Source organism: Epinephelus fuscoguttatus, linkage group LG11 (assembly GCF_011397635.1).
Source record: "Epinephelus fuscoguttatus linkage group LG11, E.fuscoguttatus.final_Chr_v1".
Taxonomy (NCBI): Eukaryota; Metazoa; Chordata; class Actinopteri; order Perciformes; family Serranidae; genus Epinephelus; species Epinephelus fuscoguttatus.
Genome location: NC_064762.1, coordinates 23090113 through 23106900, shown reverse-complemented (window position 1 = coordinate 23106900; position 16788 = coordinate 23090113). Strand labels below are relative to the sequence as shown.

The 16788-nt window shown below is 41.0% G+C and overlaps 1 protein-coding gene across 6 annotated transcripts in view; it reads right to left on the bottom strand.

Annotated features, from left to right (window-relative positions):
• The window catches only part of si:dkey-174m14.3 (uncharacterized protein LOC563117 homolog), a 61289-nt gene that overhangs the window by 10223 nt on the left and 34278 nt on the right, over positions 1-16788 (bottom strand). For 3 of the 6 annotated variants that reach the window (XM_049590885.1, XM_049590886.1, XM_049590884.1), the window contains 4 exons: positions 15886-16094; positions 10048-10209; positions 3422-3488; positions 229-336 (listed from right to left, as the gene is read on the bottom strand). In XM_049590885.1, the coding sequence (XP_049446842.1) occupies positions 229-336; positions 3422-3488; positions 10048-10209; positions 15886-15983 (435 nt within the window). In that variant the 5' untranslated portion in view covers positions 15984-16094. Of the gene's footprint in view, positions 1-228; positions 337-3421; positions 3489-10047; positions 10210-15885; positions 16095-16788 lie in introns of those variants that run through there. The other 3 variants (XM_049590887.1, XM_049590888.1, XM_049590889.1) reach the window with 2 other exon arrangements.

The window sequence follows — 16788 nt, the reverse complement described above, 5'->3', positions numbered from 1 at the left end:
TCCCCACTGATTATTTTACCCCTTAAGTTTCTTTCCCTGCTTTGCTTTGAGACCAAAAAAATCAGATTGTTGATGGCTGCAAACACCACCCACTTTTTCTTTGCTTCTGTGCAGGATTATGGAGGTTAAATTAAAGCATCTCTAAAAAATAAAAGATCTAGAAAGTAAGGCAGGTGAACAAGGTGAAGTGTTTCATTTCATTCTCTAGAGATGAAAGGAGGCTCTTACATTGTCTTCTTGTAGCTTCTCGATGGTGAGCTTTGCCTCCATCAGGTGGTTGTTGAGGACGATGATCTCTCTGCTCAGCGCTCGCTTCTCATCGTCATGGTGCTGAGACTGACCACAAGGGAGCGGTTTCAGAATTAGATTTTCACAGTGATTTGCAAAGTTTCAGTTTACACAACAACCATCCACTTTTTAAAGATGTTTAATCAATTTAATTCCATCACAGTAACCGACAACACAGTGAGTTTGCCATGCATCGTCTATGTCCAGGTTCATTATTGATATTTTGTCCCTTAAAGGAATACCTCAGCCACAAAATGACCATTAGTGCTAAATTCATGATGAAAAGTTTTTTTTTTCTCACATGCCTCTATTGAAAACTGCAGACATTGATTTATTATCATTATTGATTAGAGACCACCTTTAACAACAGCAAAACTAAATGAAAACATCTGTTTAACTCTCACACAACTCGTGCTGTATAATTCAAGTTTTATTTATCCAGTCGTATGCTCAGTTCTTTGCAAACATATGCATTTTTGCTAACAATTCTGGCTTTGAAGAGAGCACAGATAAGTTTGATTTTCAGTTCAGTCATAAATAGTAATGTAGTGAAAATGCAACATGTCTGAACTGCAGGAGTTGTGTAAAAGTTTGTAATGAGATGTTTTGATATGGTTTTGCTGTTGTTAAACGTGGTCTCCTATGAATCAATCAATAAATCAACATGTCCAGAGATTCTCTGTGGAGGAATGCAAGAAAGACAAACAGGAAACACAGCATACAGACACACTATATACAAATGGTCATTTTGTGGGATAAGTATTCCTTTAAGGCACTGTCTCCCCAAAATAAAACAGGATTCACCGACAAAGATTCAGGCAATTAAACACAAAACCAAAACTCAAAAAAACTAATTAAGGCTGTACCAAATATCTTTTTTTTTTTTTACATTCAAAGCTTCTATTGAGGTTTTCAAATGAAGCTTCAAATGTCTGTCGTCATATTTTATGATGTCAACCCCCTTGAAAGACTAAATGCCAACAAATGTTGATTCAAGCAGAGTATTTCCTTTGATAAAAACCACATCTTTTTTCAACAAATTTTATTTGTAACATGTTATTGGAAATGTTTGGGTCACGAGTTGGAAACAATACATAGCTACCACTGTAATCTACCACTAGTTTGAGCAAAGTCTCACTCCGAAGTTGTCGAAATCTGGCGCTAGGGCAGTAACTTGCGGTGTCAGAAACCAAAAGAAAAAGGCGTCCTTTAACGTTGGCATGATACGCAGCTGGTTGACATTATACTGTAGTTTAACGGTGCCCGGGAGTGTCAGGGGGAAACGTGGCGGGACAAGGATGAAAGTTAAGGCGGCAAATGTCCCAGTGGGGTGGGAGGGCGGGAGGTGTGGTGGATGGGTCCAACAAACTTTCACCCGAGAGAGTGGTGTTTGCGTCCTGTTAGATTCCAAAGCCAAACCCTGTTCTTTTTTCCTAAACCCAACTATGTGCGTTTGTTGCTAAAGGAAAGAAAGTGTCAATTACCAGTGTTGTACGGACGTCTTGCGTTTATTTTGAAAGAGACTGTATGTAAACGTTAAATTTCCTGTGAGTCTATTTTGAAAGAAGACAATGCATGTAACAGGCAGAACTTCCAACGCACCCAGGGTACCTTGCACGTCGTATGTGGACGTGACCAGAACGTCAATATATGACGAAGTCGGACTGAGAATGTGTTGCTAGTGTCGCCAAACTTTATCTGCAACTATGCAGAAAAAACAGGTTAAAACAGAGTGAATATACGACAAAAAAAAGCTGCACAGCTTTTAAATGTTGATTAAGAATTTGAATGTTAATGTTACGAATTAAGCTTCAAAGCCTCATAATACTCAGTGCAGACCTGAAACTAATCAACCAAACAAACATCCAGAATCTCAAGATTTTAAAGAGCAGCTTTTAAGTTGGCACCCTGATGAATGTATAATATAACCAGGATCTGTCCATTGTGTATGAGATCATTGCTCTAAATATAAACACAGGGTGGATACACTAAAGATACACTAAACAAGTTCACATACTGAGTGTTTAAGTTGCAGCAGAGACACTGTAGCTGATTTTTTTGGTTACTATGGGTTACCAAGAAACCATGACATCAGTAAACTGAGCACAGCACAGAAGTGCATTTTCTCCTCTTGCTGTCTGATGGGGACAGAGTTCAGGTTTGTCTTCGTGAAGCACTTTTTTTTTTTTTTTTTTTTACTGCTGTTTCAATTCAGCGCTTGCTGCCTTTCATGCTGATTTCCTGTCAGTGTCTGAAGTTAGTATTATATGACAGCTGCAATAAAAACAAAAAAAGTGGCCTTGTGTGCAAAAGTTTTGTTGTCTCTCTTAAAGCTTTTTCTTTCGTTGAACAGTGCAGCTGCGCGAGCAGAAGCACACTCAAAGTATATCACTGTGTTTATCTGTCTTGTAATTACATTCTCTATAGTTGTGCAGGGCCACGGGGTCAGATGGGTTTGTGGCACCTCTGGAGTAAACAAGCTTTACGATTACAGAGAGACTTACTCAGCACCTCTCTCGCCCTTGAGGAGGGAATACGTGAGATGAATCAATGAGCTGATGAGGACGCTTTTACAAGAAAATAAAAGCTGCTGGAGTTTATTTTTTAAAATTTTTCTCCTCTCACAAAATCCCGGCTGACCCCCGGCTCCTTATTGACCTGGTATCTCACTGCTGTGGCGCTGTAATCACGACGAGGGCCGCGGTGATTATTATCTTGTGCTGTAACAAACCCATTCGCTGAGCGTTCTCAGCTGTCTATTCAACAGCAAAGACACCTGATTGTCATACAGTGTTCTCAGGCAGGCTAGTTAATTGTATCTTTCCACCGGCGAAAGCAGTGTCTGACAAATGAAGTGAGGTGCGGCGCACTGAGGAACAATGGGTTTGCTATCACTCTGCCATTGGAAGGAGGACAGCCAATTGTAATAGGCCATAATTAACGTCAGTGGTACCAACAGCAGGGCATATTCATATTCAAATTGGCTGTCCAAGTGTTCTGCACCACGTCTAAACCCCATGACTCGCAGAGGCGCTTCTCTTTCTTCTGTGTCTACAGGTACTTAAACTTAAGCATGGGAATTCATATCATACACGCATGCACACACACACTCACAGGGGGATTGCACACTTACATTTCTGTGGATCTTTTCCTCCAGATCTTGGTTGATCCTCTGCAGTGCCGAGTAGCTGCTTTGTATTCTAAATGACACAATAAACGACATTGCTCACTCGCAGATAATAGTTTGTACGAACACACACAGTACGGAGCAGCAGCCTCTCCAAACCGGAAATAAGCATATCAGCAGGCTCAGCACTACACAAGTCAGAGCTAACGCTAGATGCCATGGTTTCAGTTTGTAGCACTTGTAAGTCATTTTCACATCTTACTGACCTCACTCGACTGATACGATGATTTACTGAATGTTTTATTCTGTTATTTGTGATCCAGGCAGCAGAGACGTACTATATAAGACAACATAAAAATCTGTATCACTCACTCCCTATGCCCAGTGGATCCCAGCCTGGGGGTCTTAAGATAAATCTGAGGGGTCACAAGATGATTAAGGGAATAAGAGAGAAATACTTTATGTTACACAAAACACTATTTTTTCTGACTTTTTTCAAAATCTTCCTTTTTTTCTGGTGAAATATTGGATATTTTCACTCCTGCAGGTTTCTAAGAATCCCTCAAGTGAAACAGAACAACTCTTTGGTTCAGAGCACACAATGAACTGTATGTTAAACTGTATTTTAAGAGATCTCAAGACAACAAAGATTGGAAGCCACAGTCCTGAGCAAATGGTAGAGGAGGACAGTCAAATACACTCTTTCAAGATTTAAAACAAAATCATATGAAATAATAATCATGCAGTTTGATAAATTACCCAGATAATAAACAGCCCTGCACAATGTGCTGATTTCTCTAAACCTTATGACACCATTGATCTAATAAATTGTATGTTCATGGATTTGATTATCTTAATCTGGACTGTTTGTCTGAGACAACACAGACTATCAGCACTGATGGTCTCTATAACAATACTCTGCTTTTTGTGTCTGATATGGTTTACACAAAAAAAGCCTGAAACACATCACTCTGTACAGGTCAAGAAGGTCAAACATTCAATGGCAGTAATAATAAGCCAAAGACATGTTTTTAGTGGAGGACTTTTGAGGTGTACCACAAGGCACCATTCTTGTCCCATAATGATTTCGATTCTTCATAAGTGAATTCTTTATAAACAGATATCTGCACATGTATGTAGAATCTGTAGATGTTGGACAAGATTTTGGTGCAGAAAGTGTTCTGGTTTCTGTTTGTAGTCTGGGTACTATTAAACAATCACATTTGAACGGCAAGTAAATAGTCTGTGTAGAGAGGCTGAACACATTGGCCAGAGTCCTATCCCAGAACCCACTGGCAATGTCTGATGATGAGTTACCACAGCTTTTTTGAAAAATGTATTGGCAACTTTATATGCTGTTTCTTCCAAAAAGGAGGTCTTGGCTTGGATATCTGCTAGCTACACCAGGGCCATGTTCAGTCTTAAAACAGTGTGCACCTTTTTGCTACAGTTTCCACGCTGAACAACACGTTTCCACTAAATGGTGTGCAACAGACTTTGAGGTACGTTTTCTTTCGTTGGGTGGATGTATTGGAGGTGTTACCCAATCAGCAGTGATGTGTATATCAGTCAAATTCTACTAGATCTTTCTTAGCTAGATCTAATTTTTGTTTTAATTTCACACTAATGTTGGCAATGTAAGCATAAGTTTCCCATGCCGGTAAAGCCCCTTCGAGTTGAACTGAATGAATCCCTGCCATATTAAAAAAGGAGTGCACTTGCAAAACACAACAGGGTGTTCAACGTACCACCATTTAATTTTAAATTATTGTTTTGCTATGCTTTGTCTGGGCTAAAAACAGCCTGGATCAGCCTCAAATATTATATCAGCCATCACCCCCAGAGGCTTATCGTCATCAGTCCAATAGCTGATGGTTTCCGATATTGCCATAAGTGTGGCAGGTGGCACAGAGAAAAAAGGGGAGGTGCACCAATTAGTTTGCAGATATAGAGCAACCAGCAGGAGGAACTCGGGTTGCGCTGTTGGTGCAGCCCGATGGAGTGAGGCAGGTGCACACCTTCTTCCATGCTGAGAAGATGAGTGCAGTGAAGTGCAGGAACAACTGGTAGGCCTAAGGCTGTTTTCTGTGTGTAGTGTTTTATGCTGTCGGGGTAAAATGTGAGTGTGACATTTATTGTTTTCATTTGTTTCAGACCTGCTTCCCTGCTGGGTTAAAGGCAGCTGGCAGTAGGGAAGTAGATCGACATACCGGATGTTTGAACGTTTAGTCATGTATTTTTTAAACATTTAATCTGTATTTTAATATCTGGCAATAAAGTGTTTTTGATTATTAATATTTGTTTCTCTGCAGATCATCTGTGGTCCTTTAGCTGCTCTTGCTGTGGGACTATTTTTGTTGTTTGTTTGTTTGTTGTTTATTAGGCCTTTGTTTCTTTCTAGTCCACCCTGGCAAGAGAGTGGGCAAAAGGTTCTGGGTACTGCCCTTGGGGCAGACTAGTTTCATTTCTTTATTTTTGTTTGTGTCTTTGTTTGTTTCATCTGCCTGCTTCCAATTACTAATTCACTCAGGTCAGTCAGACAGTCAGGGCAGGTTAAAGTGGGACGTGGCTGTTTGTTTGCAGTGAAAATAATCACATGTGTAAACTCTGGAATCACTGTGCTAGACGTATTGATTGCATTGTGCACTGGTGTGAGAGTGGAACTAAACCCCTGCCCTGTTAGTGAGAGCTGGGAAGTCAGCTGTGAGGAGCTGAACTTATAACTGTAATTAAAAAACAGTCTATTCTTTACCGCCTTGATTGTCATGCAGTATGCTAGGGACCTTCTTTTTTTTTTTTTTTTTTTTTTTTTGCAGTGCCAATTTCTGTGCAGACGACATGGTCTTAAATGCATTTGGCTCCGCTCCCATTCAAGCATTGTCAAGATTACAATCTGCTTTTGACATTTTTCAGAAACCACTACACAATCCGAAACTTGTACCAAATGCTGATCACACAACATTTGTTTCATTAAAAACCAACGTTTCCAAGAACCAATAGTTCCTCTTTTTGGTATTCAGACACTTAGAGTAATGGTGCTTGGCTTGGATAGAAGCCATTTTGGCTATGTTCTATTTTACAGGTCTTTATTTCTGTACAATCTACAGGGACATTTCCTGTGAGGAACTTTCTAATTTGGTACAAAGGAAAATAGAGACAAAATGTGTCACTTGGTTTCTTTGTTTTGCACGTTTCTCTTTAGATGACAGGAAACCATCCTGTGTGTGCTTGATTATTAAAATATCCTGACACACTACTCAAGACACTCTAAAACAACTTGATGCAATCTTTGATTGTGCCTTGAATTTCATTAAATCTAATGAGAAAAAAGTCAGCTGCTCCTCATTAGCAGCAAGAAAAGAATTGCATACTGTCCTTTCTATTTAAGCTATAAGGGTCTCCTCTTAAAAACCCCACAGTGTATTACATCTCTCCCCAATTTTTAAAGCTGCTGTTCACTGGACCAGAACGCAAGACCGGCTAACTTTAGATACCCATGGGTAAATACAGAGTTTTTGAAAGTTCAGCGCAGCACTTCATAGCATATAAATGGAGTGAAAAGCACAGGATTTATAGACTGAATGTCTCGTCCCACTGGGTCAATTTAAACTTTTAACTGTGGGCCTTTTTGGAAAGGATTGTTCTGGATGCTGCTTGTTTAGACTCACATGTGACATGTGGAGATCTGTGTTATTACATCACCTGTGTGTCCATGTTTTATCTGCTGTACTCAGGTTTCTCTTACAAAAGCAATTTCACATGAAGGAATTTGGGCCAAAATATTCTCACAATCCAAATTCTCAAACTACTGACCTTGTGTGGAGCCTTTTTTCTAAACCTTATTCACTTTTTTTTAAGCTATATTGTCATAGTGAGTGAGATATGAAAGAGGAAAGAGATGGGAAAAGCTGCAGCAAAGGGCCCTGAGTCAGACTTAGGACCAGGCTGCTGCATGAAGAACTCTGCCTTAATGGTATGTGCTCTACCTGGTAAGCTACCAGGAGCCCTCTCCTGCTTTACTTTAGTGTAATATATTTTGAGTAGTGGTGGAAAGCAAGTACACTTGCTCAAGTCCTGTACTTAAGGACAATTTAGAGGTACTTGAGTATTTCCATTGTCTACTTACTCTAGGCAAGGCATAATCTACTTACTACTACTTGGATTTTACATAAAAAACATATAATAAACTTAGCAAATACAATTAATTAAAAAGGTTTTTATTGTGTAAAATATGATTTTTAAAAAGCCTCAAGTGATGTCACCTGAGTCAGCATTGGTTGGAGCTAAAGACTACAAGTTTGAAAATGAGAGTGTAAAGTTAGAATGAGTTGAGAGCCCATCTCTCATCTCTGTTTGAGACTAGCAGCTTGAACTACATTAGCCACTACTAACATAACACATCCACAGCTATGAGCCAGCTATTAGCGGTTGGATTGCATTGTGGGTTATGTAGGCAGCAGGTTTTGACAAGCTCTGGTTCTGCTATCATGAAACTGATAATGTTGTAAGATTGCAATGCTAAAACAGCAGGGCATTCTCACTCCCAACTCATCAAATATGAATGCTTGATCAAGGGCCCCTGACGTCAGATACCGACGCCCCGAGGAAACCTTCAGTGTCTGTATTAGATGCACAGGGCTGCATCATTATTAGATGCTTGGAGCAACAGCCATAATATAAAAAGCGATAAGTGTAAGGTGGTCCAAACAAACACAGGACTTTCACCTTTTCCAACTGTTCGTGCCCTGTGTAAAACCAAGAGTCATTTAACTCCATGTTTGTTTATTTTTTGGCCTTTACTGACAGTACCAATGAAGAGTGACAGAAAAGAGAGGTGATGACATGCAGTAAAGGGCCGCAGTTTGGAATCAAACCGCGACCAAAACATTACTTCATGGGGTGTGCACTCCACCAGGTGGGCTACTAGGGCACCTAAAGTTTGTTCAACTACATACCGTAATATAGTAGCCATGTGATGCATGTGATGTTATGTTGGTACCAGATGTTTTTATTAAAACCCAAATAATGATGTTTGTTTCCAAACCTTACCTAGTACTTTTGTCGCCGAAACATAAAAGTGTTCATAAACATATTTGATTCAAGTTTATTTTGAGAAGACACAGTATGCATATTACTTGTGGAAACTGTGCATTTCTTGTAAAAACTGACGTTTTTCATGTACTGAACAGAAACTGCCACGGCATCCTGTATACAGTTCGGATTCTTGCCAATTTACCTGTTTTTTTTTTTTTTAATGAAACAGGCAGCTCTTCTGTGCAAATGGCAGGAGTCTTATGGACTGAATCAAGAGTAAAAAAGAGAGTAAGATGGCAGGGGGGACATCTGTGAGAGGGAAAACAACAGAACAACAGAGCAATATAGTGGAGAATCGGGCCAGGGGAGATAGAGGGAGCGAGCTCGAGATAGGGAAAGAAAACAAGAGAAAGACAAAGGGGCGCTGCAAGGTGACATGGTTGGCAGTGTTTGCCTCTGCCTCCCCAGCAGTGGGAGAGATGTGAGTAACATGCAGCAAAGACTAGTGATCATGGTCACACTGGACGCATCCCGCTCTGCCGAACCAGTCGTGCACAAGATGACAGACACTTGAAATAACAGAATGAAGAGAAAGAGAACTGATGCGAGGAAACATGTCAACTCGTAGCTTGTAATAAATGTTTAAATATTCTAGAAACATAATATATAAAATATAGCCAAATGTAATATATGTATTGATCCGACTTAGCCTGGTTCCAGACCATAGGCCCCGCCCACTCAACTGAGTAGGCTTGCATCTCTGGTCTGGCATACTGCAATGAATTTGCGATTTATCTCATCCAAACGATGGAAGGACCAATGAACGCCGGGGGTGGAGCCGGGTCTAGCGATTAGCCAATCAGCGCCACGCTGATGTCAAGCTGTACGCCGGTGGGTAACTGGTGAGGATAGCAACAATGGCGACCACTACAGACCCTACAGACCACATTAACGATGCTATTGAGGTATTTCGCCACTACTCACGTTAATGGAGGACCAAATTAAGGAACCTGCTAAACTGGATGTAACGGCGATGCAGCTGGGTGTGCACAACAACGGAGACATTTTAAACGGGCAATGCTTGCTTGTTTTCGGCACCCCCGAGGCATGGATACTAATGACGTCAGATTCTGGGTGAGTCGTTGATCTCTACTGATTGGTTAGGGAAAAATCAAATTCCCTCCCCCTTGTAAATCGCTTCAATGGAGGCGACGTCAGGCTGAAGGTTCTGGGAGCTTCAGCGTGACACTCAGGCTAGATCCGACTTGAGCCTTTAAGTCTGGCTTTGGTTGGGCTTGGACAGAAACTGTGCAAGTTCATGTAAGGTAAGGACTGATTTCATGGGCCTGATCAGAGCTCTACCTGAGTGTCCAAAACTTACACTACAGGGGTACCTAGAGCATCACAGTTTGATGCGTAGAGGCACCCAACAGCGTCAGCATTTGATGAGTTGAGAGTGAGAATGTCTTGAAATCAGTGGAGTACTCATTTACATAGGATTTTAAATTCAGGACTTTTTACTTGTAAAGGACTATTGTGGCATGCACTGTGGTATTGGTTCTTCTTCCACCTGTGTGCTGTACAATTTGTGTGCCTACCTGCGGAGTTTATCAGTAAACTTGTCCAGCTCCTCCTGTGCTCGGCGCAGCTCCGTCTCCAGGTATTGCCGCGTGGAGTCGAACTCGCTCTGCAGCAGCTCCAGCTTGTGTGTCGTGTAGGAAAGCCTCTTTCGTAAGTCCTCCTTCTGCTCCAGCAATGAGCTGCGCACACACACACACACACACACACACACATAGGCACACACACACACCGTAGATGATTGTGTTCAGGGCATATGGTGCAGGAAACAAGATTGTAACTTGGGTATATGCTCATCTAAATGGACCTATAAGGGTCTACATATCTTTTTAATGCACCCCTGAGCGGCCATGCAGTGGTGATGAGGACATCATGAGAGGGTGATAAAAGCAGAAAAGTTGTGTGAGAAAGTGCTTTGCATGAAGAAAACATGGGACCAAAACACGGGTCTCTAATTAAGAATCCAAGCGGGGGCAGGCAAGGATACAGAGCTTTTTAAGTCATTTGAGCATTACATCTCTTTTTCAGCATTAAAGCTCTGCAGCACATCACAGAAACCCAATCACCAGTGAGATTGGTCCCGCCGAAGGAAAAAAAAAGAGACGGTGTAATCTGTGATGAAATATGAGCCAATGAACTCTAATACATCACATGAATGGACTGTGAAGGCTCAGATTTACGGAACAGCGATACCCTCCACATGTAATTCAGCCAGACAGCACAATGATGACTATTTTCAGAGTATGTGCATTACCTGGGCTTCAATCTAATAAAAGGGCAAGTGTGAGTGGGAAAAGAGGAAATGTCTGTTGCTGTGATGGATCTGAGTGTGCACGGCTGGGCTTAATGGACCCTGTATTGATGGACAGATGGAGGAAGGAGGGTAATGACTCTATCTGCAGCCGGATAACAGATAGCACAGAGTGGATGGAGATGTGGTCACGTCGCTCTTTTCGCTTCCTCTCTTTGTCTCTCTTTTAACAAGATCATAGATTCAGAAGGTAGGGGCTGAGACAGACTGAAAGAAATCAGGGGCAGGTTCTTTTCAGTGTTTTCAGGTCACTAAGTGGAGGTGTCATCCAGTTTCCAGCTCATTAATATGCATGATAACAAGTACATTCGCTAAGAGAATAAATATCACCCATCTAGTCATTCCTCTGTAACTCTGTTGAAGTTTTAGTCAAACCTTTTGTCTTACAAACCACTTGAGCTAGTATATTAATTGCAGACAGTCGCACAAATAATACAAATAAGGTATTACTGATATGAATTGATTCACAGACGTTCCAAACAGTATTGTCTTGCTTTTGTTTTCTCCTGCCTCACTAGGTGATCTAAGTAGTGGCATGTAAGCCAATGTGGGCCGGGTACCTTTAGGTGTCCAACACCTGAATGATAAGTTTAGACAAATAATAAAGACACAGAGCTGCTGACGAGGCAGAAATCTCACTGGTTGATTTAAATTTCAGTGAGCATATTGAAAGCAAATGTTTCTGGCGAGTCAATCAGTACACATTCTTGTCGTCTACTCACAAACAGGCTGCACTGAGGCAAGCCAATAGGATGGTTAACGACCTGTAACATTTTCTATACTACGAGTATCAGTTACTGCTCCTTGAGTCCCTCAAAGCAGGTTACAGAGATTTAAAAATTCATTTTTCTGTGTCACAGAAATTTATAAACAGTGGTAGATGGGGAAACAAGGTGAGGGGAAAAGGGACTGCCTTTGTTTTTATCAGTATTGTTGATGTGTTTGCTTTGTCTGCTTGCCGAGGTGGTTTTAGATGCTTGCTATGTTTTCTTTTACTTATTACCAACTTTTGGATGTATGTACCTTTGTATGTGTGTTTTTTGGATGTGGAATGTTGTTTTTATGGCTGCAGCATGGGGGTGGAAAGCTCAAAACAAATTTCCCACACTGGGACAATAAAGGTTATCTTGAATCTTGAGTCTTGGCTCAGAGTGCTTATAACTAAATGACAAATTATGCCATTTCTTTTGTTGTTTGTGTTTTGTGATCTGATACTGGTATTTATTTATTTATTTACAGTACAGGCCAAAAGTTTGGACACACCTTCTCATTCAATGCGTTTTCTTTATTTTCATGACTATTTACATTGTAGATTCTCACTGAAGGCATCAGAACTATGAATGAACACATGTGGAGTTATGTACTTAACAAAAAAAGGTGAAATAACTGAAAACATGTTTTATATTCTAGTTTCTTCAAAATAGCCACCCTTTGCTCTGATTACTGCTTTGCACACTCTTGGCATTCTCTCCATGAGCTTCAAGAGGCAGTCACCTGAAATGGTTTCCACTTCACAGGTGTGCCTTATCAGGGTTAATTAGTGGAATTTCTTGCTTTATCAATGGGGTTGGGACCATCAGTTGTGTTGTGCAGAAGTCAGATTAATACACAGCCGACAGCCCTATTGGACAACTGTTAAAATTCATATTATGGCAAGAACCAATCAGCTAACTAAAGAAAAACGAGTGGCCATCATTACTTTAAGAAATGAAGGTCAGTCAGTCCGGAAAATTGCAAAAACTTTAAATGTGTCCCCAAGTGGAGTCGCAAAAAACATCAAGCGCTACAACGAAACTGGCACACATGAGGACCGACCAGGAAAGGAAGACCAAGAGTCACCTCTGCTTCTGAGGATAAGTTCATCCGAGTCACCAGCCTCAGAAATGGCAAGTTAACAGCAGCTCAGATCAGAGACCAGATGAATGCCACACAGAGTTCTAGCAGCAGACCCATCTCTAGAACAACTGTTAAGAGGAGACTGCGCCAATCAGGCCTTCATGGTCAAATAGCTGCTAGGAAACCACTGCTAAGGAGAGGCAACAAGCAGAAGAGATTTGTTTGGGCCAAGAAACACAAGGAATGGACATTAGACCAGTGGAAATCTGTGCTTTGGTCTGATGAGTCCAAATTTGAGATCTTTGGTTCCAACCGCCGTGTCTTTGTGAGACGCAGAAAAGGTGAACGGATGGATTCCACATGCCTGGTTCCCACTGTGAAGCATGGAGGAGGAGGTGTGATGGTGTGGGGGTGTTTTGCTGGTGACACTGTTGGGGATTTATTCAAAATTGAAGGCACACTGAACCAGCATGGCTACCACAGCATCCTGCAGCGACATGCCATTTCAGGTGACTACCTCTTGAAGCTCATCGAGAGAATGCCAAGAGTGTGCAAAGCAGTAATCAGAGCAAAGGGTGGCTATTTTGAAGAAACTAGAATATAAAACATGTTTTCAGTTATTTCACCTTTTTTTGTTAAGTACATAACTCCACATGTGTTCATTCATAGTTTTGATGCCTTCAGTGAGAATCTACAATGTAAATAGTCATGAAAATAAAGAAAACGCATTGAATGAGAAGGTGTGTCCAAACTTTTGGTCTGTACTGTATATCTTGGTTAAAGTTAGTTAAAGATTGCTTTCATGTTTAAGATATACTATAGTTAACTGTTGGTAGGAGAGGTTTTGGACAGTATGATAACTGCTGGTAGAAATTAAAGAGGTAGTGGAAGCAAGATTAGCGGCTTAGCGAGGTATGTTCAGTCTAAAGCCAGAGTTTTCTGGGCTCTCTTTCAACCTGGCTACATCGCCATGGCAACTTATGTTGCAGACCTAACCTGGGATCTCATTTACATGTATAAACATTGCGTTCACATCAAACGAGGCCTGAAAGAGGCGTACGCCACTTCCTACACAAAAGTTGTGATGTATGAAAATGAACTTGGTGGGAGAAACTTTGTCGCATGCTTACAAACAATTTGGAGATGGGAAATTGGCGTTGCAGATGGTGAGGTGGAAGCCTGATTGTAGAAATTGTTGAATTGTTGGCTGTTGATGTTCAAAATTTGGCTTAAAGAGTGCCTTTCATTGTTCCTTTGAGTTGCACCATGATATAGTTAATTGTCAGTATATGAGCGATACAGAATGTCAGCTGAGGCCTAAGTTATTAATGCACTTAATCCAACTTGTTGAGCTGTAACCATAAAAATAGAGTGACAATCATTATATTTCTTTTTCCGTCATGTTCCATACATGCCCTCGAACAAAGCCGTGCAATTAGAGTAGCGCGTATGGTATGCATCACCTCACTTTGGGAACCTACAGTATATCAGCGATGCAGAGAATTTGATTAAGAATATTGTTTTATTTTATCTGCAAGGCTGAACTTCTGACTATGTTTGTGTTCTCTGGTCCATCTGCCCACGCTGGCCATAAAAGAAGCCTTGTATAAAACAACAGGTAGCACACAGTTCACTTTATTATTAATCAGGATGACATTTATATGCATATGAAATGTGATATAATTCCTTCAAACTACGATACTGTACACTTTGGATTAGGTTTCATGCTTAGTCCTGACTTGCAGAAGTGAGTTTTTCCACTGCTGGTATACTACAGCTGATGGAACATTGATTAGAAGATTGATTAGTCTGTTGGTATTGACCACAAATAACAGCCTATTCAATCAGTAAAATTCATTTCACTTTGATTTGCCCTGAAACTAAAGTGATTTCTACGTCTCCTTCATTATGGGACATTAAGTGCGGGTCTTAAATGTAATGTTTAAATCTGCTGCATTACGTTTAATGTGTCAGAGCTGTATTATGTGCAGCCATCACATTAGAAATTAACAGAGTAATAAAATAAATATATTCACCTATGAGTTCACACCATTAGCGCTATTAACGCAAGCACTCCTTTCTTGCCTTGATTGAAGCATCAGTGTTGCTTTTTACTGGAATATCTTTTAATCCTGGTCATAGGTGGAGGTAGGCAGCACACAATCAATTAATTTCAAGAGTCAAATGACGCGCTGAATGCGTCATTTGACAGGTTTTATGGGAACGTGCACAGAAGCAGAAAGCCAGTGGTTAACAGAGCAGGTTGATAACCAGCCTTTGTGGTACCTGTTACCATTGTGCAACAACATTTACTTCTGAATGATGAGTTAAAGTAAAATACTTGTCTACTTCCACTTTAAGAATCACTTTGCTGATTTGAATTGTTTTGTTTTGTCAGTTCGAAGATTTCTTTCCTTTGTTTTAACACAGAGTAACTGCATTACCATCCAAACACACACCACAGGTACATCGCTGATTTTGACCACAGTTATTAGGGTTGCTAGTTAGCTAATTTGTACTTCTGAAAAATGTGGTACTCTATGTCCTTTAACTTCCACTCAAATCCAAAAAAGTATTTCTGCCTCCAGCTCAGCTCTGCACCAAGAAATGTTTGCACAAATAAAACTCCACTCAGTCACCACTAAACACAGAGCTACAGTATAACAGGCTAAACGCTCAATAAGGAAGCAAATTAGACATGACAATTTCACACTGAATCTGTAATACTGTTAATTCTTCAGGTGATAGCCATGATTGAAGTGCAAAGCTGCTGCATCTACAACCAGTGAGTAAAAGAATACCTGCCTACGGAGTGATTCAATGAATACCTCAACTGACTGGAGGGCATTTCGGTGCAGCATCACCCAGCAGCCCCCACCTCCAGCTTCTCTTTGATTGGCAGGCATTAGCAGGGGAATACAGGTGTTTGTTGTTTGATAGAGGATGAGTTTACGTGAAGTAGCTCCAGGGATGAAAAATCCCCCATTAGTGACCTCCTCTGTGAACAGGAGCTGAGTCAGACATAATGAGTGCTTTCATTGCGGTGAGATGAGATGACGAGGCAGCATGACTTCTGGGCTCAGAGAGGCGGGATGAGGCTGCTTTAGCACCACTGGGTGGCGAGAGGAGACACTGTGTGGGCGTATGAACGGACAAACATGAAATAAACGAGGACGGATGGAAAGATGGCGTCTGAGAGTTACTCTCTTACCTCTTTTTCGGATGTTTGCCGCCATTTCGGGGGACTTTTAAGGCGGTTTTGCCAATGTATATCTTTTTCATGGTTTGCCTGTGTTGCTTCCCTCTCATGTGTTTATAGGTGTCGACCACAGGGAGCCATCATGTGTGTTAGTTTCCCCAAAGGAGACCAGCAGCTAAGTGTGGCCTGCAGAGATACTGAGTGCTCTACCTGTGTTGACCCTGCCAAACAAAGGAAACACACAGATTTGCAACTATTAGTGATGACGCTTCAACCAGGAATCCCGTCTGAAGGACAAAGTCGATATTGTGCAGTGATAGTCATTTTAATGGTAAAATTCCCCACAGTTCTGTCCTTGGCAGGGAAAGAAAAGCTGAAACAGCATTAAACTCTGCACTAATTTCTGAGTAACAGACCATTTTGAAGCGCTTAAAAGGTTAATATCCACCCTTGGTGTTGTAGCTTCTGGACTAATTTGAGCGTTCTCTATGTGTCACACTGTGCTGTTTCCTGCACAGATACAGGGGGAAGTGAAAATGAAAGTTTCTAAGACATCAGTGGTAAATGTCAAGCTTTGGTTTCAGCCCTTCAGACTTAAAGAGCACCGCCTTCTTTCTGTTTTGCAGCAAAGTTCAACAATCATGTGAGGACAAATCTGCCGAGGGAGAGGTTAGATATATTCCACACCCTGCACCTTTGTGGAATTTAAGTTGGTTCACTGAAATATTACAGCTCATTTGTAGTTTTCCCTTAAAGAGGACCTATTAGGCTCATTATCAGGTTCACGCTTCCGCAGTAAGATGATCCAAAATTGGGGAGAAATTAATAAAATCAGCATCCAAGATTACATGATTCCCTGATGTTAGCATTTAGCTTCATGTAGCAGTGTTAGCCACATATTGCAAACTTTTGCAG